Consider the following 25,139-nt stretch of genomic DNA (forward strand, 5'->3'; position numbering starts at 1 on the left):
TAAAGATCAATTAATTTTCAAAATGGACACTCCGTCTTAAAAATTTTTTTTTCGTTAAACATTGGGTATAGGCGTTAGTCAAACGTTAGTGTTTTCGTCAATATGATGACATGATAAGAATAAAAAGATAATTATATTATTAATTAAAATTTAAAATTACTATTATATAATTTTATTAATTAAAAAAAAAACCTCCCCAAATGGGCAACTCGATTGGTGCTCCCCTATCTTGGGGAGCATTGATCAATGTTCCTTTTTTTTTAAATCTTTTTTAAAAAATATAATNAATAAAAAAACATTTTAGTCTTTTCTTAATCTTTGTTAACGGTATTTGCATTTTTAAGACGAAGTGTTCATTTCAAAAATTAATGAACCCACTTAAAATTTTGACTAAATTAAAAGGTTAGAGATATTTTACTTTAAAATTAAACATTCCGTTCAAACTTCAAACTTACAAGTAACAACTACCCATATTGGTTTTTTTTTCCTTTTTTCTTCTCTTGTCTTGTATTGTAAAATAGAAATTACTTGCTTTAAAATGTGAGTATCTAAACAAGAAAAAAAATGTAAAGAATCTCAAGGGTTTCATCTTATCAATGAGAATTTGAAGTAACTACGTCCTTCACATTAATTCTAAAAATATGTTTCTATCCTTCACATTAATTCTTTTTTTTTGTTTTGATATTTGATTTACGGATGTATTCATTGCAATATGTAAAACAACAAAACAATAAAATGCAACCACAAGGAATGTTATTGGCATTCTCAACCACTTAAAAAAACAATCTTAAGTGGATTGTATGTAATCATCAATCTTGTTTTAGCAATGTCCCAAACGTCAAGTTGGGGCAAAAAATTAAAAAGAAGAGGGGAAAACACCAGGGTTTGTACGGTGATACAGTCTTTTAATTTAAAACGTACCCGTACGGTATTTAGGGACACCTGTCCATTGACGGGGATTTTCTTTTATAATCCGTACACTTGCCTGAAATTTAGTTTTCCCTCCACGTCGCCAATGTGGCCACGCGGCTGACACCAGCGAGCGAGTATAATCCCCCACCGTCACCTGCGAGTACGTGATGAAAACCTTTTACAATTTCATCCTTTGACAAGCTGACGTGGAATCGACTGACCCCACGGGAACAGCTGAAGTGTCAGAGGTGAGAAATGGTCTGGCACGTGAGGTGACCGACACATCGACACGTTGTAGCGTTAAATCTGCTGTCAGTTAGTGGCGGTTAGGGAGGAGGTGAGATACTTAGAGTGGGTTAATTTTGACTTAATTTTAACGGAGTTAGGCAAAGCATATACTACGATCCGACGTTAGTTTATTTCCCTATAAAAAAGACTGCGCCATCTGAGGTTTTTTCATCGACTCCACAATTCTATTTCTCTCTTTCCTCCACTTTCCTTGTGCTTTTCCATTTCTGCCAAACAGAGAAAACTAAACACATTCCCAGTACTGTGAGAGAGAGAGAGAGGATCAATAATGGGGATTTCTCATAGACTACTCTCGTTGTGTATATTGCTACTTTTTATGTTGTTCGTTTATGTCAGGGCCTCAGCAGAGAAAACAGAGCTGAACTCAAGGTACATTTTTCAGGGAAACAATCAGCTCTTGATCACGGAGCCGTGTGGTGAGCACAGAGCGAACTATTCTTTCGCCTTTTACTAAAGAATATCGTGTGCTCGCCACTTGAAGCGACATACGCTAATTTTTGGAAAGGGTGTTCGTAAAAAAAAGAATTTTTTTTTTTTTTTTTTTTTTTATTGTAAAAAAAAAAAAAAATACAGCTCTTGATCAGTTCTCTCTGTTTCATTAGCTGTTCCAGTCCAGGAAAACTTTCCTGGAAAGCACCGTCAAATGCAAATTCTGCTAGCTCACAACTGGTTTTTGATTTTCCTCGTGTTTGTCATGTGGCAGGCTTGGTGAAGAAGAGAAGGTGCAGGGCATGAAGAACTCATCAATGGCAGACGGGTGAGTAATCTATTTCAGCTACTTTTCACGTACAAATCTAGCAACTTGGGGACAGTACCAGTTGTTGAGATTGGATCTGAGAGCATCGTAATTAGGATAGTCAGTTCTGTTATATGTTTAGTTTAACTCCCTCTGGTAAGGTCGCAGTTGATCAACTAACTTACTCCTCCCAAGTCCTAAGTTCCTAACCTTGTCTCGAAATACTAAAACACCCTATAATTTCTTTCTCGCCTTTTCAGGTTGGATGATGAGACATGGATAAATGAGCACGCAGTTGATAATCCTGAGGAAATTGCTTCTATGGTTGATATGTAAGTCTCTCTATCTTTAATACAATAGACTCGGGTAAAATTTCACTTGGTTTTGCATCATCAAATTCATAACTCACATACTATTATGATCTTTGGGATCTCATCGGATAAAAACTTGTCTTAGTTAATTATTTACTAGTAAAGTACTTGGCTTGAAAACTAAGAGGATTTGATTCACATGGACACCCCAGTCGGACCCCCACTTGCCATAAGTGTAGCTCTGACAAGTCCTTTTCACCTGTCTGTCTCGCCTCGCTTCTCATCTAACATGGGTAGTCAAATGTAATTTTACCCCCAACGGATTTCAGTCAAAACTCTTAATAGGGTCGAATCATGACACGTACCCATATCTCTTTTTTGTTTTCCGTAGCCAGACTAGCAGACAATATTTTTGCATATTTTAGTTTTCAGAGTTACAAGTCGAGATTTGAACACTAACTGACTCGTCTAGCTTCAGCCTTGTTGTAAATTGAAAGAAGTTGAGTTCCTCCTAGTACCTGCTTCGGAACCCGTCTTTCCCAAAAGGAAAAAGAACGATGGAAAAAGGAATGAAAATTATAATAAACAGATGCCGGGCAAGCTAATAATTAATTGACATTTTGTCTTTACTTTATTCATTAAACTCTAACTGATAAACCGGTAGTATGCAGCAAAAGTATAATATCTCTGGTTTAATATTCGTATAGAGTAATTCTACTTTAGGATTCTTGAGGAGTCGGCTGCCATGTTCTTCACTGTTACACAAGTTACTCTCTCGGCACCCCCTTTTTTAACTTGTAGCCAGCTTACGCACATGCCCATGTCCTGAGATCCGCGCATCTCCCTCTTTTTTATTTGCTGTCTTATTATTCCTTCCTTATCCAAGTATCATTCCAAGTACACGAAGCTTTATTTGCCTATATGCACCAAAATGCCAATGTTCTTGTGCCTTTATATTTACTATTTTTTGCCAATGTTTTTGTCCTTGATATCCCCATCTTTCTGATACCCTGAAAGTTTAGTGCTACTTGATTTTTTGGGGGCCTAGAAATGACTCGTTCACCTCCATGAGATAATGAGAAACGAAGTAGTGTGTATTTGATTAGCCTGGCTTGATTTGTTGTTCTGGATCAACTATGGGGAACGCGACATTATTTTAAGCAGAGTAATTTTTTAATAGAAGCAAAATTCAATCAGCTAGATTTAACGATCAGTGGTTAAACAATATCACAAATGTACAAGGTGGTGTAATTCCTGATATAATCTTGTATGTATGTATGTATGTATGTATGTATATATTCAGGGAGGTGGGATAGGGTGCTTAAAATTTTGTTGAAATATGTTCCCCTTCTCCAGCCTGTCAAGGGAGGCAATGAACTCTTGAAAAAACCACAAAGATCTGCTTTTTCTTGGAGGGAGGCAGAGGAAAAACTTGGCTAATTCTTCGCTGATCTAGCAGCTAGCTGCATAACTGACAAACCCAGTTGTATTGAATGACACCGCCACGATCGTATTTAATGTTTCATTATTTTGTTCCACCGACGCCAAAAAGGAGCAGGCAGGAATTAGTTCCCACCTTATCATTTACTGGTATATCCTATGGTAAGCAAATGTGGTCAAGAACGCAAATCTTCCAAATTTTCCGTATGGAGCGTTATGTACATCTCCCACAAATACTCACATGGCCAACTCAACTCAACATAGGCCAGAATCAAATTCTTTTCAAACACAATAATTGTCCACCATTCTTATTCCAATTTTCACATGCTAATTAACTCACTTTAATTAATAAAAATTTGATGATAATGACGATATAATCATGGGTTTTTTTCTTTCTTTTTTATAAAAAATATTTTATGTATTTTCAGGAGCATAAGAAATAGCACAGAAAGGAGAAAGTTGGGTTATTTCTCATGTGGAACAGGGAATCCGATTGATGACTGCTGGCGCTGTGACCGGCGTTGGTATCTTAGGCGAAAGCGCCTAGCAAACTGCGGCGTCGGCTTTGGACGCAATGCTGTCGGTGGTCGTGATGGAAAATACTATGTGGTAAGTAACCCTGGCGATGATGACCCTGTGAACCCCAAACCAGGCACCCTCCGCCATGCTGTTATCCAAGACAGGCCTCTCTGGATTGTGTTCAAGCGTGACATGGTGATCACTTTGAAGCAGGAGCTCATAATGAACAGTTTTAAGACCATTGATGGTCGTGGTGCCAATGTGCATATCGCTAATGGGGCCTGCATTACCATCCAGTTTGTCACAAATATTATCATCCACGGAGTCCACATCCATGACTGCAAGCCCACCGGTAACGCCATGGTTCGAAGCTCCCCATCTCATTATGGATGGAGGACAATAGCTGATGGGGATGCCATTTCGATTTTTGGATCAAGCCACATCTGGATTGACCACAATTCACTGTCTAATTGTGCTGATGGACTTATTGATGCTATAATGGGTTCCACTGCAATTACCATCTCCAGCAATTACTTCACCCACCACAATGAGGTCAGAATCAAATAAATTTCCTCATGCATTTTCTTGTTTTTCTTTTCTTGAAGTGAATTTATGTTTTGGAAGGACTAAATTAATTTGTCCAAGTAATTCGATGACAGGTTATGCTGTTGGGACATAGTGACTCTTACGTAAGAGACAAGCAGATGCAGGTGACCATTGCTTATAATCATTTTGGGGAGGGTCTTATCCAGAGAATGCCAAGGTAGCATACTCAAATATGGTTGCTAATGTAATTTCTCCTTTCCGTTCGGAGCTTTTTTTTTTTGACATATAAATTGGCTCAGCCCTCTAACAAATCTTGCAGGTGTAGACATGGATATTTCCATGTAGTGAACAATGACTACACACACTGGGTAATGTATGCAATCGGTGGAAGTGCTAATCCCACCATTAACAGCCAGGGAAACCGTTACCTTGCCCCTGCTAACGCCTTTGCTAAAGAGGTAAATAAACCACACCTACAAAAACTTCCCCTTCTAAGAATTAGTAGCAGTAATTAGGATGCGGAATGATGAGGGACTTGCTGAATTTTTGATGTGGCCAGGTGACAAAGAGAGTGGCAACATCATCTAATCAATGGAGACATTGGAATTGGAGGTCAGATGGAGACCTGTTGTTAAATGGAGCGTATTTCACTCCATCAGGAGCAGGTGCAGCAGCCAGCTATGCCAGGGCCTCTAGCTTAGGGGCCAAGTCCTCTTCCTTAGTTGGCATCATTACTTCAAATGCAGGTGCTCTCACCTGTCGCCACGGCCGCATGTGTTAATTCTCATTAGTCTCCGCCACACTCTCCACCCCAACCGACAAACCAAGGAAAAGACAAAAGCAAACAAAGAAGGAAATGAAAAATAACTCATTTTTCTTCCCATATTATCACTTATATAGCACTAGTATTCATTCCCAGCTGAGTTTATATTCTGCTCAATCCCTTTGACAAGTGTACAAAAATTTTTAGAAAATTGTCCTAATTCTCTCCCTCATATACAACAATATTTCACTTGTCATAAATGCAATGGATCGACCTCGGCCTCTTTTAAGGTGCCGTAGCGTTGTTCACTTCTATTATTGTTTCTCTTTGTAATTATGTATTTTCCTTTGTTTATTTTTCCGCACTTCCCCTGTTTATATTGCTCTTCTTTGATCAATTAGTTAGCACATAAATTGCACATGAAAGCAAGTTATTGTTGTGAGTTAGCTTTAAAGACATTGGAGGTATATAATTTATGTTGGATGAGGGGGCATGTGCTGCATTTCTCTTCTGTGAGGCCAACCTGTTTACATGCGTAGGCATGTAGGAGACTTGGAGAATGCGTTATTATGTGGATTTCCATGTCTACTGTCCCATGAATTTAAACATAAAAAAGTATCTGAAAAGGGAAAATAAGTAGAAAGAAAAAGAGTCCAAGCTGAATTAATCTTGGCATTCCTTTTCCTTTTTTTTTATTTATTAAAAAAACTAGGCTGTGAAGCCGAGTGAGATCCTTAACCCTACTTTTTCATGTCTAACTTTGGAATCTCTTCCAAAGAGGAAGGTCTGCACGAAAAATTGTTTGAAGTGATTTCCAAGCCAGGCTATTTTTCTCATTGCCACTGCATTCAATGAGAATGAATGAAAGTTTCGGGCATTCAATCCTGTAATCATATATGTGAATGTGTGAAGTTTAAAAACTTCATCATTTTTTCTAAATAAAAATTATATTTTATTAAAAATTATTGTTTTTTTATATATCTGGATGGAATTTTTTTGACTCAAAAAGCAAGTAATATAATAGAAAATAGAGTATGGTTTCCATGAAAAATGGTATCAAAATCTTTTGCTAAGTACTAAAGTTAGTATAACCTAATCTTATTCAAACAATCAATTTTAAAGCTATTGAAAACTAAATAAACTAAAATTAAAAACAAGAATTGCAATTTAAATATAATTAATCAATCAAACATGACATAGAATTACAATATCTCCTCAGCACTTCATTTGAATCTCTTTTACTCTCTTATTACTTGTTAGATAGCTGAATTATTAACCTAGAGTTTAATGTATTTATAAGTCTTCGTCAAAGTTCTTATAAAAATATCTTTATCAACTAATTCACTATATATCTATGCAAGTTGCAATTAAGAAAGACTCATTAAGCTTAGATTTCAATTATAGCTATATATGACATGCAAGTGTATGTCTACCTCACATGTGAATCAAATCAATCATCTCATGCAACTGATATTGAACATATGTTATTTTATCCAAGACTTATACTAAACTCTCTCTCTCAGTTCCGTTTAAGTTACCCTATCAACATGGGCAAACCCACGTTCATGGGAGTGGAGTGGTGTCACATGACACCACTCAATTTAAAAGAATATTTATTTATTATATTATTTTTTTAGAGTTTTATATATTTAACAATACTATTGAATCCATTAATTTATTTTTTGCAATTTTGTAGGAAGTGGGCTCAAAAGGTAGATTTTATTAAAAAATTTATATATAATAATATTTAAATATTCTTTTTAAAAAATAATATTTAAATATTATCAAAAAGTAGATTTACCAGAAAATAATTTATATATTAATATTTAAATACTATATGGAAAGATAAAAAAAATTTTCTTCTATAATTTAAGATTTTATTAAAAAAGTCAAAATCTATACTACTTTTCCTCTTCAAAAATTCAAATCCTACTTTTAAGACCTATAGTGACTTTTCTCTTCTCGGTCCTTTGGTTTATTTGCTAGTAAAACTTGCATTGATCTTACTAGTTGCAACAGTGTTAGTTGAAAAAACTTTTTCAGCAATGAAATTTATAAAGCACAAGTTATGCAATCAAATGAGTCATGAGTGGATGAATGATTGCTTGGTGACAAATATTGAAAAAAATGTATTTGATAGTGTTTTTATTGATGTTATCATGCAACGTTTTCAAAATATGAAAAATTGTCATGGACAATTATAGTTTCTGTAAATATTTTTACTTTGAAGAATTAAATGAATATACTAAATTTACATTTTCTTTAATTTAATGTTAAAGCTTCTAATTTATAGATTTTAACATATTTATTTTTTATTTATTATTATTTTAATTGTGACACCACTCAAGAAAATTCCTAGGTTCGCCCTTGCCTATCAGTCTAATTGGTGGTTAATCAATCAGATGCATTAAGAATAGGATTGAAATAAACAATTCAAACACTATCAATCTATAGAAAGAAAAAATTTTTTTATTATCAACCAATTGCATGCCGCCATGTGGATTTAATAACCATGTAATTAATTATAAAATAATTAATTTATTGGTTGGATTATTTTAAAGACATATAGTTGAAGCAATCCACCTATTTGTAGATAATTTTTTGACCAATCAAAAATTAGTTATTGGTCATCCAATTTATCTATAAATNAGAGACATATAGTTGAACCAATTCACCTATTGGTAGATAATATTTATATTTTTGACCAATCAAAAATTTGTTATTGGTCATCCAATTTATCTATAAATAAATCAAAATAATTTAGAGATAATATTTATATTTTTGACCAATCAAAAATTAGTTATTGGTCATCCAATTTATCTATAAATAAATCAAAATAATTTAGAGATAATATTCATATTTTTGACCAATCAAAAAATTAGTTATTGGTCATCCAATTTATCTCTATAATTATTTTAATTTAGAGATTAAAATCAAATTGGATTGTTTAATTTATCTCTAAATAAATTGAGATAATTGGGAGAAAATACCTAACTTCGGCCAATCAAAATTCAAGGACTTAAGGTCTGGCCAATCAAAAGACTTTCAATGAGTCATCATAATTTATCTCTAAATAAATTAAAATAATTTAGAGATAATTCAAAGAGATTATATTCTCATCAAAGTCTCCCACCAAACATTATAAATAAGGGGCTCCCCCTAGCCATTTGCATTCATTCGGAGGCATTCGAAGATTAGGAGCATTTGAAGATTGAGACCATTTCAGAGATCAAGAAGAATAGAAGATTTTTGAAGTGAAGATCAAGCAAAAACGAAGTTCGTGATCAAGCGGCAATTAAGTTCGTGATCAAGCGACAACGAAGTTCATGATCAAGATATCAAGTGAAGTTCGTGATCAAGATCAAGTGTTCGTGATCAAGATTAAGTTGTGAAGACCCTTGAAGCGAAACGAAGATCAAGCAAGTTCGTGATCAAGACTAAGTCCAAGTTCGTGACTCTTGAAGATGAATTGAAGAAATTAATCAGAGGAATTTCCAGAGATCATCACTCACATCATCAAATATTTGTATTTGTCTCATAATTTTCAAGTCAAGAAATTTCAACGAGAAATTTGTGTGTACAAATTTCTGGCACACCCAATGGGACAATCTCTGCCTCTTATCTTCTTTCTTCAAGCAAATCTCTAAATATCTCCAAGTTGAAATGGCTCCTAAGAAGAATCTCACCAATAAACCTGTTGTCAAGCCTGCTAGAGCGAATCCTGCAGTCTTTCCAATCTCATCATTAAGCACAGATGTTTTAACACATCCATACTGTACTTAGAGAAAGATAGAAGCTCTTACTAAATTGTATGAGCAAACCCTCTCAATCCTCAACCAAAATCCTTTGTATGATGCTTCTTCCCCAAGTTTTGAAGAAGCCTCTACTATGCAACTTGCTCCCTCCAAAGGATCAAGTACCAATCACCTCAAGGAACAGGATGGCTACTCAAGCAGTAGCTTAGTTTCATCATCCCCTCGCCAAAGTTCTTCGTCAAAAGTTGATTCTGGAATGATGGTTGTCATGACAACTGGAACAACATTTCTAGAAGAACAAGTTGCACTTCTTGCGAAGACTGTGGAATCTCTAACAACAAGCATCAGAGAAAAGGATGAACAAATTGCCTCAATGATGGCAAAAATTAATAGCTTTACTGGAAAAGCGCCAATGGATCTTGGCCAAAATCAATGCCAAGATAATAAGAAGAATTCCACTGTGGAAGTGGAAAATAATCTCCAACAAAAATCTAATGAAGTGGTCACCACTAACCAATTAAAGGAATTCATCAAGGAAGCCATTAAGGAATAGGTGGAGAATGTCTCTCAACCTTCATACACTTATGCCAAGCCATATTCTCAAAGGATTGATAGCATGAGGATGCCACCAAACTATCAACCACCAAAGTTCCAACAGTTCCAACAGGTGGAGAAATGGCTATGGCAAATGTAGCATTAGCAACCAACATACTTTCTCCACTTAATGTGTGGAGTTAGATAAAATTTGGATCCTTCGACTATATAATGCTCACTTCGAATGTCGAAGAAACATCCAATCCTCAAGATAATGGGGGCAAGGCTTGTAGTTCTACAAGTGAGGATCCAGACAATGAAGGATGGATCTTAGTCACTCATCGGAGAAGAGGAAAGAAAAGTCCTCCTAAGGATAAGCAAGCACCAAGAAGATCCAAAATGGTGAAACAACCATTTAGGAAGGTGATGCCAAAGGTGATGTCGAGGAAAATAAGTATGTGCAAGTGTGAAAATTCAATGGTGCAAAGGCCTAGACGACCAATCACCTTGAATGATTTCATGCCAGTGCAATTCAAAAATCAAAATCCAATTCCCACATCATGTTTCCAAATTGATGAAGATGTTGGGAATGAATAAAAAATTAAGTTCGATTCTAATTCCTTTTATGGTGCAAAAATTACATTTTTTGATGAAGACTTATTGTTGGGGTCTACCCCTCATAATCGGCCTCTTTTTGTTCAAGGATATAGTCGTGAACAAAAGATCAATCTAATCCAAATAGATGATGGATCTGCTGTAAAATATTCCCACTCAAAACAATGAAAGAGCTTGGGATACCTCTTGACGAATTATTGAAAAGTCGCTTGATGATCCAAGGTTTCAATCTTGAAGGGCAAAGAACTATAGGAAAAGTTAAACTTCAACTTCTTATTGATGATATGGAATCCAATCCATTATTTCATGTGATTGATGCTAACACAACATACAACATGTTGTTAGGGTGACCTTGGATACATCAAAATGGTGTAATATCATCGACACTTCACCAATGCTTCAAATATTGTAGAAATGGTCAAGTGAAGACAGTCATAGCGAATGCTAAGCCATTTACTACAGCAGAGGCACATTTGGTTGATGCTAAATTTTATTTGGAAAGTACTTTTGTAGAAGAGGTACAATCTAAAGGCGATCAGGGAAATGATGAAGGACAATCACCAAGGAAAAAGGGAAAGAAACCGTTTTTGTGTACAAAGGAAAATAATGATCTTATTGAAGGCTTAAAAAATTTGACTTTGCCACTCACTAGTTTAGAAGAGTCAAAATTCACTAAGTCTCCATTGAAGGGATTTGTAAGGCCAACAAAAGGGCCATTAGTTAAACACGATGATTTTCCCTCTCAAAGAGCTAATGGTTTTGACCCTAATGCTTATAAGCTCCTAATAAGGGCTGGCTACAAGCAAGAAGAAGTTTCTAAGTTGGTACACAAGCCTAGTGAACCAACCAAAGAAACTTCACAAAATCTTTCCAAGAATCGTAAAGCTTGGCAAAAAAAGACAAATGTTGTCAAAGCTACAAAATCAGGATTCGGATTTGCACCCTTAAAGTTGAAGATTCATAAAGAAACTTCAAGATATATAATGACTGAAGAAGTTGATGATGAAGAAGATACCCCAGTGGAGTCATCTAGACTTTCAGTTTTCAATCGCTTAGGCACAACCACAACTCGAACTTCAATTTTTGATCGATTAAACATGCCTTCAAATCAAGGTTCAATGTTTAATCGTATCAAGAAAAATTATACAAAAAGGACTTCAAGAGATTCCATCAGTTCAAAGATAAAAAGAAAACCCTCACAAAAGAGAAATAAAAAGAGCCTTATGACACAAGAATTAAAGGATTTTCATAGCATCATCCCTTCACGAATGAAAAGAAAAAGTGAATGAATTGTAACAAATGATGAAACATTAGAAGATGCACTATCATTGTGACTAAACAAGTCTCATCTTCAAAAGAGGAAGAGCAAGAAGAAATGGAGATCTTCACATGTAATCACGTGTCTATAATAAAAAGTGACGAAAAATCTGAAGAAAAAGATATCCAAGAGGCTCCTCCATCATTAGAGGAAGGAAATCGACCTACAATTGATGAATTAAAAGAAGTTAACATAGGCACTACAGAAGATCCTTATCCAATCTTCATAAGTACTAATTTAACTTCTGAAGAAGAAAAGTCTTATCTTGACCTTTTGACAAGGTATTAAGATGTCTTTGCATGGACTTACAAAGAAACGCTAAGATTGGACCTTAAAGTTGCTGTGCATCATCTAGCAGTAAAGAAAGGCGTTCGACCCATTAAACAAGCTCAACGATGTCTTCACCCTAACTTGATTCCCCAAATAGAGGCTGAAGTCAATAAACTCATTGAGGCTGGCTTTATTCGAGGAGTCAAATACCCTACTTGGATCTCTAATATTGTTCTAGTTAGAAAGAAGAATGGCCAAATTCGAGTTTACGTGGATTTTCGAGACTTGAACTATGCTTGCTCAAAGGATGATTTTCCTCTCCCTTTGACAGAAATAATGGTGGATGCAACAACTGGTCATGAGGCTTTATCTTTTATGGATGGCTCCTCTGGTTATAATCAAATTCGTATGGATCCAAAGGACGAAGAGCTCACTACATTTCGAACTCCTAAAGGTATATACTGTTACAAAGTTATGCCTTTTGGGTTAAAGAATGCAGGCGCCACTTATCAAAGAGCAATGCAAAAGATTTTCGATGATATGCTACATAGGAATGTTGAATGCTATGCGGATGATTTGGTGGTTAAGTCCAAAAAAAGGGTCGATCATCTTGAAGATCTTCACCAAGTATTCGAGAGATTACGTCGATATCAATTGAGGATGAATCCCTTAAAGTGTGCCTTTGGAGTATCTTTGGGAAAATTTTTGGGATTCATAGTATGCCATCGTGGGATTGAAATTGATCAATCAAAAATAGATGCAATCATAAAAATGCCTGAGCCAAGTAATCTCCACGAACTTAAAAGTTTTCAAGGAAGATTGGTTTATATTCGACGCTTCATATCCAACTTGGCGGGTAGATGTTAACCATTTAGTCGATTGATAAAAAAGGATACGCCTTTTGTTTGGGATAAGTCTGTAGTAATGCTTTTAAAAGCATAAAGTCTTATCTATTAAGGCCTTCAGTTTTAAGGGCTCCTATACCAGGACGTCCATTGATCCTCTATATTGTGGCACAAGAACGCTTTTTAGGAGCACTTTTGGCACAACAAAATGATGAAGGAAAGGAAAGTGCGCTTTACTACCTTAGTAGAATTCTTAATGGTGCAGAATTAAATTATTCTCCCATTGAGAAGACATGCTTAACATTGATGTTTACAATTAAGAAATTAAGACATTATTTGCAAGCTCATTCTGTTCACTTAATTTCATGAGCAGATCCCCTCAAGTATCTTATGTCAAAATTAGTTCTTAGTGGGAGATTGGCAAAATGGGCTCTTTTGTTACAAGAGTTCGACATCACATATATCCCTCAAAAGGCTGTCAAGGGACAAGCACTTTCAGATTTTCTTGCAGACTATCTAATTCCAGATGATTGGAAATTCTCTGAAGACCTCCCTGATGAAGATGTTCTCTACATTGAAATCCCTAAGCCATGGAAGCTATACTTTGATGGAGCAGCTCGACAAGATGGGGTAGGTGCAGGAGTCATCTTTATTACCCCAGAAGGAGAAGTATTACCTTACGCATTTACTCTCATAAAAAATTATTCTAATAATATGGCAGAATACCAAGCCTTGATCATAAGTTTGGAAATGGCAGTGGATATGCAAATCACTCAACTTAAAGTGTTTGGAGATTCTAAGTTGGTTATAAACCAAGTCTTTACACTTTATGAAGTTAAAAAGCCTGAGCTCTTGCCATATGTCAACTATGTTAAGAAACTTTTGAAGTGGTTTGACAAAGCCAGCATGGAACATGTGCTTAGAAAAGAAAATAGACAAGCAGATTCTTTGGCTAATTTAGCGTCAGTAATTGCATCACCAAATACAGAATTAAAAGTGCATCTTTGCAAGCGATGGATCATACCACCAATCACTCTAGGTGAAGAAGTCGACATAGAGTCTAATGTTGTCTCAGTCCTTGAAGGGGGAAAAGAAGATTGGCAACAGTCGTTGATTGACTACTTGGAGCATGGGAAGCTTCCTAATGATTCAAGACATAAAACCAAAATAAAACATCGAGCTCTTCGATCTATTTATTTCAAGGGTACACACTATCGTCGTTCCTTTGACAGAGTTTTTCTTCGTTGTTTAGGAGATGAAGAAGCATACAAGGCTTTACAAGAAGCTCACTCAGGAATTTGTGGGGCGCATCAATCTGGAGCCAAGTTGCACTTCCAAATCAAAAGAATGGGGTACTATTGGCCAACAATGGTGAAGGATAGCATGGACTATGCTAAAAGATGTCAAGCATGTCAATTTCATGCTAATTTCATTCATCAGCCCTCTAAGCCACTCCACCCAACGGTTACATCTTGGCCATTTGATGCTTGGGGACTCGATTTGGTTGGACCACTACCTAAAAGTTCCACAGGGCATCTCTACATACTCGCAGCCACAAACAACTTTTCAAAGTGGGTGGAAGCAGCATCTTATCGAGAAGTAAAGAAAGAAACTGTTGCTACCTTCATTAGAACAAATATCATTTATCGTTCTGGTGTGCCACAATGCATCATAACTGATAATGGAAAACAGTTCACAATGGAGAAGTTATGTGCACAATTTAACTTCAAGCAATATAATTCTTCCATGTACCATGCACCAGCAAATGGGTTAGTAGAAGCTTTTAACAAGACTTTGTGCAATCTTTTCAAGAAAATTGCTAATCGCGTAAAAAAAAGATTGGCCAGAGAAAATAGAAGAAGCTTGATGGGCTTATCATACAACATTTCGTACACCTACTCAAGCAACTCTATATTCGCTTGTTTATGGTGTGGAAGCTGTCCTCCCATTAGAGCGTCAAATTCCATCATTGAGAATTGCCATTCAAGAAGGTCTTTCAAATGAAGATAATGTTCGCCTACGCCTTGAAGAACTTGAAGCGTTGGATGAGAAAACGTTGGAAGCACATCAACGCTTGGAATGTTATCAAGCTCGATTGTCCAAAGCTTTCAACAAGAAAGTTAAACCATGATCATTCCAAGTGGGAGATTTAGTTCTTGCATTGCAAAGACCCATAAACACTACACATCGTATGGGTAACAAGTTCTTCTTAAAGTGGGATGGACCATATGTTGTTCAAAGAAGTCTACACTAATGACGCATACAAAATTGTTGATCAAGAAAGAGTAAGAGTTGGCCCAATTAATGGCAGATTCTTGAAACGTTACTATGCTTGAAGATCAGATGTTCCTCAACAAGAGCTTAAATTGCATAAAAAAAAAAGCCTGCTAAGTTGAAAATCCTTAATAGGACTACTTAGGCAAAAGTTAAGGCAAAAAAAAAAAAGAGCTTGCTAAGTTGAAAATCCTTAACAAGATGACTTAGGCAAAAGTTAAGGTAAAAAAAAATAATAAATATGAACTACGTTATGACTTGATCCTTCTTCGTATGAGGAGGAACGTAGGCAGCTTGGTCCCATTGCCAAGTTTAGTCACACCATAAAAAAAAAAATCTCTTGCATCAACCATGGCTCAATTCTTTATGATGATGAAACTACCAAGATAAAAGATCAAAGAATAAATCAAGTTTGTACTTCTCCGTCAAGTTATGTGATTCAATCAATTAAATTGCAAGTGAAACAAATTGCAATCTCAAGTTGAATTGTTTTGAAGTTCAATTGGTGTCCAAGAAAATTTGTGGAACATAAAGTACCTTTAAGGTTTCATAGGATTATCTTTTAAATTCCTTCACAAGTAAAGAAAAAGCAATAAGAGAAGGAAATTGATTTTTATTGCTAATTCGAAATGCATTACAATGTGAAAGGATATTTTGAAGGTCTAAATCCTAGAAAAAAAAAAGGCGCTACATGAATAAAGAAGTAATCAAATCAAGGCTTTTACTTGAAATTTTGTAGCTTTTCTCGAGAAGATTCCAACATATGCTGCATCGATTTTAAGGAATTAACTTCACTTTCATTCAAAGTAGGAGAAGACTTGATGGAAGCTATCTCTTCATTAATCTTGAAGATATTGATTTCCTTACTTTGCATCCCTTCTGAAGATTAATCTCGTATTTCTTGTGATACAAAACATTCAATTCATTTTTAAGATTTGTCAACTCAATTTGCTAATCGTTGACATGCCCAACAAATTTGGTCAAGTTTTTGAAGCTCCTTAGTTTGATCTTTTTGTAAACGTACTACTGAAGGATGGTTCAATGTCAATAAATTTGCGAACTTGTCCAAAATATTCTTCAACTATGTTCTTCAACGAGGACGAATCAACAGTTTCGTTGCGGGAAGAAACAACCTCTTCTTCATATCTTCATTTTTTGGAGACAATGAGAAGATCTTTGTAATCCTTAAAGTATACCATGGTGATTCTAAATTGTGTGCTATTATAAAGAGCATCTCCCAAAGATCAACAAGTGCTATTATAAAGAGCACCCTCAGAGGATAATAAATTATGTGCTAGAATAAAGAGCACCTCCCAAGGATCAACAAGTGCTATGATAAAGAGCACCCTCTAAGGATAATAAATTGTGTGCTATTTTAAAGAGCACCCCTCAAGGATCAATAAGTGCTATTATAAAGAGCAACCTCCGAGAATAACAAATTGCGTGCTATTGTAAAGAGCACTACTTCTCCCACTTCAATTTAAACTTGCTTTGATTATAGGCTGACAAATTTGAGATTTAACTGTCAAAAGAATATCAAATTATTAGTCTAAATTAGCAATTTATTAAAAAAAATCTAAAGAAAAAAAAAAGAAGTTGAAGCAAAAAAAAAAAATCATGGTAATGTGGGATTTTTTTTGGCAAGGCAATCTATGATTGTACGTGCAGGAAATTGATGGGAAAATATTGGCCAATTCTTGACGTTTTTAATGTTTGCCTATAACGTGGCAAATAAATGGTGGATTATCATGGTAATGGAAACAATGGTGGCTTGCATGCTTTTAATGGAAAATAAATGGTAGCTTGTAGGATTTTAGCATGCAAAATAATGAAAGCTTGTGGCTTAACGTGGCAAGTGCTTGCATAAGTTTCTTGCATGACAATTGAAACTTGTCAAGTTAGCATAATTTTGGGCATGGCCATTATAACGTGCCAATGGTGTTTTTAGCATAATAATTTGCAATTGCTTGGCAATTTGCATGGATCAAAAGTGTGGCAAAATAATATTTGCATAATTTGAAATGTGGCAAGGAAAATTTGCAATCGGTTGACCATGTAAACAAAATAAGATTTGAGAAAGTAAAGATGCTTTTACCAACAAGAAGTAGGCAGCTTTTACTTAACGTTGGGGAGATCTTGAATTTGCTAGTCTTCAGCTATGAATTCGTGCATGAACTGAAGCAATCGCAACTAGAATATTGTGGATTCCAATATTTTGATGTGCAGAAAATTAACAAGGGAATTCCCTTTTTATAGAGTAAAAAGACAAAGTCCTTGTTGATTAAGGAATGTAATCCTAATTGCAATATACTTCTTTAAATAGTTTTATTGCAATATACCTCTTTCAAAATTATAGCCTTATTGCAATATACTTCTTCAAATAGTTTTATTGCAATATACATCTTCCAAGATTATAATTCTCTTACCTATGAGTAAGCATAATTCAAATTTAATTTGGATTGCAAGTATACCAAGGCACATTAGGATTTTAAGAAATCCTGGAAATTTTAAAATTTCAAGACTTGTCCACTTGTCACATTCAAAATCATGTTTGAACAAGTCTTGAGGGGGCATTTGTAGAAAGAGAAAAAAAATTTTTATTATCAGCCAATTGCATGCCGCCATGTGGATTTAATAACCATGTAATTAATTATAAAATAATTAATTTATTGGTTGGATTATTTTAAAGACATATAGTTGAATCAATCCACCTATTGGTAGATAATTTTTTGACCAATCAAAAATTAGTTATTGGTCATCCAATTTATCTCTAAATAAATCAAAATAATTTAGAGATAATATTTATATTTTTGACCAATCAAAAATTAGTTATTGGTCATCCAATTTATCTCTAAATAAATCAAGATAATTTAGAGATAATATTCATATTTTTGACCAATCAAAATTTAATTATTGGTCATTTAATTTATCTCTAATAATTATATTAATTTAGAGATAAAAGTCAAATGGGATTATTTAATTTATCTCTAAATAAATTGAGATAATTTAGAGATAATACCTAATTTCGACCAATCAAAATTCAAGGACTTAAGGTCTGACCAATCAAAAGACCTTTAATGAGTCATCATGATTTATCTCTAAATAAATTAAAATAATTTAGAGATAATTCAAATAGATTACATTCTCATCAAAGTCTCCCACCAAATATTATAAATAGGGGGCTCCCCCAAGCCAATTTCATTCATTCAGAGGCATTCGAAGATTAGGAGCATTTGAAGATTGAGAACATTTCAGAGATCAAGAAGAATAGAAGATTTCTGAAGTGAAGATCAAGCAAAAACGAAGTTCGTGATCAAGCAAAAATGAAGTTCGTGATCAAGCGACAACGAAGTTCGTGATCAAGATATCAAGCGAAGTTCGTGATCAAGATCAAGTGTTCGTGATCAAGATTAAGTCGTGAAGACCTTTGAAGCGAAGATCAAGTGTTCATGATCAAGATTAAGTCGTGAAGACCCTTGAAGCGAAGATCAAGCAAGTTCGTGATCAAGACTAAGTCCAAGTTCGTGACTTTTGAAGACGAATTGAAGAAATTAATTAGAGGAATTTCTAGAGATCATCACTCACATCATCAAATATTTGTATTTGTCTCATAATTTTCAAGTCAAGAAATTTCGATGAGAAATTTATGTGTACACAATCATAAGCAAAAGAAAGTATTAAAAATTCAAACTACATATTAGGTTCAATTGTAATTCTAAATAAGAATTTAGTTCCTCATAACTCTTAGAAACATTATCGAAAAAAGTTTAATTATCAACATAAAACAAAGAAAGAAGAAAAGAAAACTAGAACTTGTCAGGTCTTCGATCTTCAATCTTTAAAAGTTTTTCCTTACTTTCTTACATGCTTAATGGCTCTTTTTCTTCAAAAAACCCTTAGTTTTAATTTGTCTTTTAATTGCCTCAAAAGTGCCTTTAAATAAGCTCAAAAAATACCTAATTAGAGTCAAATCCAAAATCAGAATGTCCGAGATATTGTGTTGATGTCGCAACCTCACTATCCTGATGTTACAGTGCCTAACTTGCTGTCTTCTAGTACGTTCTCTACTACACTCGATCAACTTGTGATGTGATTTTCTCCTCGATCTGGACCAAACTTGTAACGACCGTTCCTCGACCGTTACCGACGTTCGAGACTTGCAGGTAAAGTCGCCAAATCCTGAACAAGCCTTACTAGAAAATACCCATTAGCTCACTATATACAATCACCATTCCATATTAGTGCTTAAACCATATACTTTTGTATCATAACTTTAATCATAATTATAATAATCGATTCAATCTTTAAAACATATAATCATAAGTATACATAATGAGGTCTAAAGTCGCTAGTTTAATACTTATACCAAGGCCGCTATCCATTTACAATTAAATAAACAAAGTTCTACGACTCGACTTCTAGCAGTGAAGTGACATGGAATGAAATGCTATGAGATGCCTTTATTTATCTACGATGGACCATAAGTGCCAATGATTGCACGCTAGGCCAATCACTATCTACAAAAGGAAAATAAGGGGGTGAGTCTCACAGACTCAGTAATTATCGACTTCATGAGCAGGGAGAAGATGGGAAACAAGCAATAAGCATATCATTTGAATGATAAAACCAGAATATAAAACGTAAATCTTATAAACCAAACCACAAGGAGGATAGTTGTGCCTTGTAAAAATAATATTGTAAAATCATAATACAATGCTTTCTTTGGCAAAACAGTGCTGAAAATAAGTGGAACAGAAAGAGTTTCAATCACCAGAAACATCATTGCCATCAAAACATGAAGAACAGTATAAAGGTAAGCATGCTCCCAAAATGTGTGGCATGTAAAGAAATCAAAGTGTACGGCCACCTAAATCAACTCATGTTTGTCAAGTAAGCACTGAAAGCTTTTATTTAAACAATGGGAGCTGTAAAGAAAATCTTAACTCTCCACCATGCAAGAGAGCAAGCGTTGAAAACTCACAAGGCTTTCGAGTAGGAAAGTATAATATCAACACACGGACCCACTTCCATGTAATAACAATCTGAGAGTCTTACTCCACCGGATTCCCATAGCCATGGCAGTCTCGACTATGTTGGTCGACATCAGAGAATCAAGCGATCGCTACCGCGCATATCTGGGAGTCTCACTCTACCGGATCACTTGTGGCCTAGCCACGTATACATATCACAAGTCGTGGCCCCTACCACACCTAACTGCCCGTCGGTGACCCAAAGGTTCTCTAGCTAGAGCTCACTCATGCACGAGGGTCACACTTAACTGAAGTGACAGTCGGCCTACCCTCGACGCACTTGGTTTGTCAAAACCGTTTTCAAAATCAAATCAAGGTTTCTAAGTCTTTTGCTTAAAACCATTTGAAAACAAGGTTCTATAAACTTTCAAATTACTTTTCACATAAAAAGGCATGGTGTATTCTCTTATACAAAGATCGAACTAAAATCGGTGCTAAAAACTTGCATTTTAAATCATTTAACTATTTCATTTAAACTATGCATATCACCCACAAATACAAGGCACATATTTTGAATGCAAAATAGTATAAAAGGCTTGTTTCTCAGTTTCTGAAACACTTTACGTATGTAGCTCATCTATAGATATATCCAAAACAATTTTCAAAACAACTTGCATCCATAATTTCCTATGAGTTCTACCAGCTCATGCTTTCCACAATAATAGTGTATATATCATTATAAATCCATTTAGAAATCGCCTATCGAAGTTAACAACTCATACTTTCCACAATTACATTTAATGAAATACGACAACGTTTATAAAACGTATAACATTATATAGCTATGGAAATTTTGAAATAGGCACCCCCCATTCACCTTACAATAACGGGACGCTTCGTCGCTATTGATTCGGGTGTGTATCTCGCTATTTTTACTTGCTGGTCACTCATTACCTTGCCCAGTACGACACCACGGCAAACTTTCCTAGCAACAAATTAAACTCAATACATTTAGTGTACATCATTTCCACTTCTCTTTCTCATTCAATCATAAATCCTCATTCTACTAACTTGCATCTTGACACGTTTTTACTAAGGTTCTTCATATCCTTTGCTTGCGTAATTCTTTAGATTATAAGTACCGGCAACTTGTTTATAACGTTAGCACAAATATTAATCCTTTCCAATGGTATCTATTAAGTTCAACTATCATTTCCACACCAATAACCTCACATATGGCAGCAATTATAAATCTAATTTCATCAAGGATTTCCTAAGTTTACATGCACCACAATTTACATTCATATGCTGCCCACACTTGCATAATTATTTCCTCACAATATTCAACTAACTTTAAAACATAGTGTTAAGCTTACCACTTTCTTTTTCCACTTTGAGTCCATCAGTACCCACGAGTTTATTGGCTTGTATGTCACTAATTTTTCTCCAATCAAGCCAATATTTGCTGCCACAAGACATTTCTCTTAGTCACAACTCATTTTCAAAGATTACTCAAGCTAAAAACAAGAATCCTTACCTTTCCTTGCTTGAATCACCAAAATCAAGCTTTTTCTTCCTTTCTCCTTGCTTTCTTTCCTTTCTCCTTTCTTCCTTTCCTTTCTCCTTTCTTCCAATTGATCTCATATATTTTCTTTCCAAGATTACAGTTTTCCTTGCAAAACAAAGCCATTTTTCTTTTCAAATGCATGGTGGCAAGGTGAAATGGTGTGGGAGCATGAAAATGGCGTTGGGAGCATGGAAGATGAGGAAGAAAATATCTTGTGGTTGGAGATAAGAACCAGCCATGGGATAAGAATGAAGAGTCAAAGCTTCCTTTGGAACCTTTGACCAAACAATGGTAAAATTATCATTTTGCCCTCCAAGGTTTTCACCATTTTTAATTGTATCCTCCCACAATCTTTTAATTTCAATTTTTTTCCATTTTTCTTCCTTAACACTTGTATCAATAAAATATCAAGTTTATACTCCAATGCGGTATCACCGTAATATTTAAATATTTACTTACCCGCACTAACTTTATTTAATAAAGACACGCGGGCCCTATTAACATCATTTTTCTCTAAAATTTTCTTATTCTTCTTCTCCCCCACTTAGATTGACCATATACTCCTTCTTCATGGAAAATTTCGACATTGAATAAAATATTATTTTATTCCAAAATTTCCACTTATTTCCTTGGCACCCAAAATGTCTTATTATGCCCTGATTCACTTCCGAATCACTTTTTATCTCGCTAATTCATCCTCAATAAAAAAATTATTATTCAATTGTTATTTCCTTGCGTGCGAGATATTTTATTTCAAACTATTCCTTTCACCCTTCATCATTTTTAAACATTCTAATTAATCTCAATTAGCATCCAATGAGCCTTATTAGCCAACTTATCAAAGTACGGGGTGTTAAAAAACTAGACAAAGTGGTAAACATCAAAGTTGTAGCCCTATCTCTTAGATTTTTAATGGTACAAGAATCACGTTAATTGAACTTTTAGAATGAGAGTTATGATCGAATTACTAAAACATGTACTAGAGAAGCTCTTGGCCATTCATGCATTCTTCTTCACCAATTGAAGCTGTTTTGATTGCACACCCACAAAAGCATAAAACTAACTCAATCATAACTAAATTTAAAGCAAATTATCATTAAACTAAAGTAAAATAACTTAAATTAAATCAACCCAACATGGTTTACTAAACTAAGACAAATAGCTAAATATATCTAATTCCTAAACTAAATCTTAAGAACTTAGCCAATTTAATATTCAAAATGTGACAAAATAAATTTATAAAATAAAGTTATCAAGCTCAAATTTTTAAAATTGGTGGCTTTGTGATAGGAAAACCAATTGCTTGACAAGTTATGGAAGGGTACTTATGTCAGTATGAGCCCTGCAAGCCAATCTCTGGTTGTATGGGAATTACATTTTGAGTTATTCATGTATGACAATTTTTTAATTTATAATAATTATGAGGTTGTTCTTTATCAATAAGTTTGTGATTGAATTACTTTTTATACTTGTATAGATAAAGCCCATGGAACTATATACGCCTTGCAAAGAAATTGTATTAAGATACAATTATGAGATCCTTATGTATCAAAGCATTTTTCTAAAAGTTCTTCATCATTATATTATTGAGACGAGGCAACAATAATACTCAAAGATCGGCACATGCTATGTTCCGTACTTGTGAAGTAAGCAACCACTCTCATAGATTGAAGTATAAAAATACTTGGAACAAGCATATGGGTGTTTGCCATCGGAAAGCGAATTCACTGAACATGACCTGACATGAGAAGTATATTTGGTACCTCATGCAAGTGTCTACGCAATACTTCTCGTGTGTCAATTGTGTAACTACTCCCTAGACTTGAGACACCAGATTGTCTTGTATGTGGAGTACTATACTTTGATTTCATCCTTGCAGGTGCCTAACCAAGGATGCCAAAACATGATGTTTTTGGGTATAGGATGAACCATATGAAGGAAAATGAGTGGTTAAGATAGGAATCATGACCCCAAGTGATTCGAGGGGAAATATCTCATTAGTTCTTAGTTGAAATTAGCTTACTCAATTCCTTGGCCAAGGTGAATACGAGATTATGAAATGAGCTTCATAAGTCTCCATAAAGCTAATGATCTAATTTCAGGAACAAATATGAAAGTCAATAAGAGTAGGCACTGCACCAAGCTCTTATCATGTCCAAGATATATGATGAAGGAATGAATTACACTGATAAACTGTATATTGAAAGGTTGTTAAAAAATCCTTTAACTTTCTTAACAATTGAATGGCCATAATGCATTGCTAGATGCCAATCTTGGTCCATGGAATTGAATTAGTTAATTTAAAATTGAATATGACTCATTTAAATTAATTAATTAATAAAATTATAATTCAATTCCATTACCAACATGTTAAAAACCTAATGGGTCACACATACAGGTTGCAATTTGAGTTAAATTGAGAGTGTAATGATTTAAGTTAGACTTAAATCAAATTCTAGGTTTTAACTACTAAGGACCTAATTAAAAGAGTTTAATTAAGCATTAGTTAAATATTATGGATTTATTTTGAAATTTTAATAAGTCTAATAATAAAATTAAACCTAGATATAAATATCACATTACAACCACTTTTTCCTGAGGCAATAAAAGAAAAAAAAAACTAATCGTTTTTCTCTTGAGTGCTGCCACTCTTGAAAAGGTTTTTTTCAAAAAACTTGTCTATTGATTCTTTGTTGGAAATCATAGAAGAAAAAAGGATAAATCATTGTCCACTTGCTAGCACAAACCCGTGACAAAAAGCTTTCTCTTTGAGCAGAGTCCGTTGCAATCGTGTGTGTAACATTGGAGGCTAAGTGTTTAAGTGGCTGGGATTCTTTCACCCAAAAAGGTGTTCATGTTTTTTAGCACCAAAGGGAATCCATTTGATTATGATATCATTTGAAAATGTAAAAACTTTTTCTGATTTTCTATAGTGTTTAACTTTGCATTAAACAACCAAGGTGATCCAAAAGGTAAGAGGCATGGTTTTTACTTTGTTTCAATTTTTGTTGTTTTGCTATGTTGATGCTCAAATTGTGTTGTTCCTAGCAACTTAGAGACAATAATGGTTGTTTTGTGGCATATTCTTTGGTCCTTTAGGCATTAATGAATCCAACTATGTGGAAATCATGGCAATTAAACAAGCTCTCCAACTTTTTGCTTCCTCATCCTTCCTTGATATTAAGAAACTTTATTATCGAATCCAACTCAAGGGTCACGTTATCTTAGGTATAGAATTCTGATTGTTGTCTTTGGGATAAATGGTCCATTCTTAATGACATTGATAAATGGGCCTAAATAATTGGTGATGTTGAATTTTGCCATACACTAAGGGAGGCTAATGCCTTCGTCGATTCATTTGCAAAGTTTGGTGTGGAACAATCCAGCTTGTTCCACGCATGGTGGTAACTCTCATTATTTATTTTATTTGTTGACTTTCTTATTGGTGACTATGT

General features: G+C 34.7%; 2 protein-coding genes across 2 annotated transcripts; both read left to right on the forward strand.

Annotated features, from left to right (window-relative positions):
- LOC18612829 (probable pectate lyase 8) lies at positions 1,368-5,853 on the forward strand. The gene is made up of 7 exons (XM_007049782.2): positions 1,368-1,590; positions 1,925-1,978; positions 2,218-2,289; positions 4,137-4,779; positions 4,887-4,990; positions 5,093-5,231; positions 5,333-5,853. Exons 1-7 carry the CDS (start codon positions 1,490-1,492, stop codon positions 5,552-5,554), a joined length of 1,335 nt encoding a protein of 444 aa, XP_007049844.2. The 5' UTR covers positions 1,368-1,489; the 3' UTR covers positions 5,555-5,853.
- Positions 10,057-15,004, forward strand: LOC108661358. The gene is made up of 6 exons (XM_018117532.1): positions 10,057-10,279; positions 10,954-11,553; positions 12,072-12,884; positions 12,995-13,132; positions 13,247-14,527; positions 14,811-15,004. Exons 1-6 carry the CDS (start codon positions 10,057-10,059, stop codon positions 15,002-15,004), a joined length of 3,249 nt encoding a protein of 1,082 aa, XP_017973021.1.

Source organism: Theobroma cacao, chromosome 1, assembly GCF_000208745.1.
Source record: "Theobroma cacao cultivar B97-61/B2 chromosome 1, Criollo_cocoa_genome_V2, whole genome shotgun sequence".
NCBI classification, from domain to species: domain Eukaryota; kingdom Viridiplantae; phylum Streptophyta; class Magnoliopsida; order Malvales; family Malvaceae; genus Theobroma; species Theobroma cacao.

Excerpts from the sequence above, each read along its gene's own strand:
- LOC108661358 (XM_018117532.1), top strand. The coding sequence starts at position 10,057 with ATGCTCACTTCGAATGTCGAAGAAACATCCAATCCTCAAGATAATGGG. Across the intron at positions 10,280-10,953 it reads GGTGATGTCGAGGAAAATAA|AAGAGGTACAATCTAAAGGC; the intron begins GTATGTGCAAGT and ends GTACTTTTGTAG. Across the intron at positions 14,528-14,810 it reads AAATATCATTTATCGTTCTG|CTGTCCTCCCATTAGAGCGT; the intron begins GTGTGCCACAAT and ends ATGGTGTGGAAG.
- LOC18612829 (XM_007049782.2), top strand. The coding sequence starts at position 1,490 with ATGGGGATTTCTCATAGACTACTCTCGTTGTGTATATTGCTACTTTTT. Across the intron at positions 1,979-2,217 it reads AACTCATCAATGGCAGACGG|GTTGGATGATGAGACATGGA; the intron begins GTGAGTAATCTA and ends TCGCCTTTTCAG. Across the intron at positions 4,991-5,092 it reads CTTATCCAGAGAATGCCAAG|GTGTAGACATGGATATTTCC; the intron begins GTAGCATACTCA and ends CAAATCTTGCAG.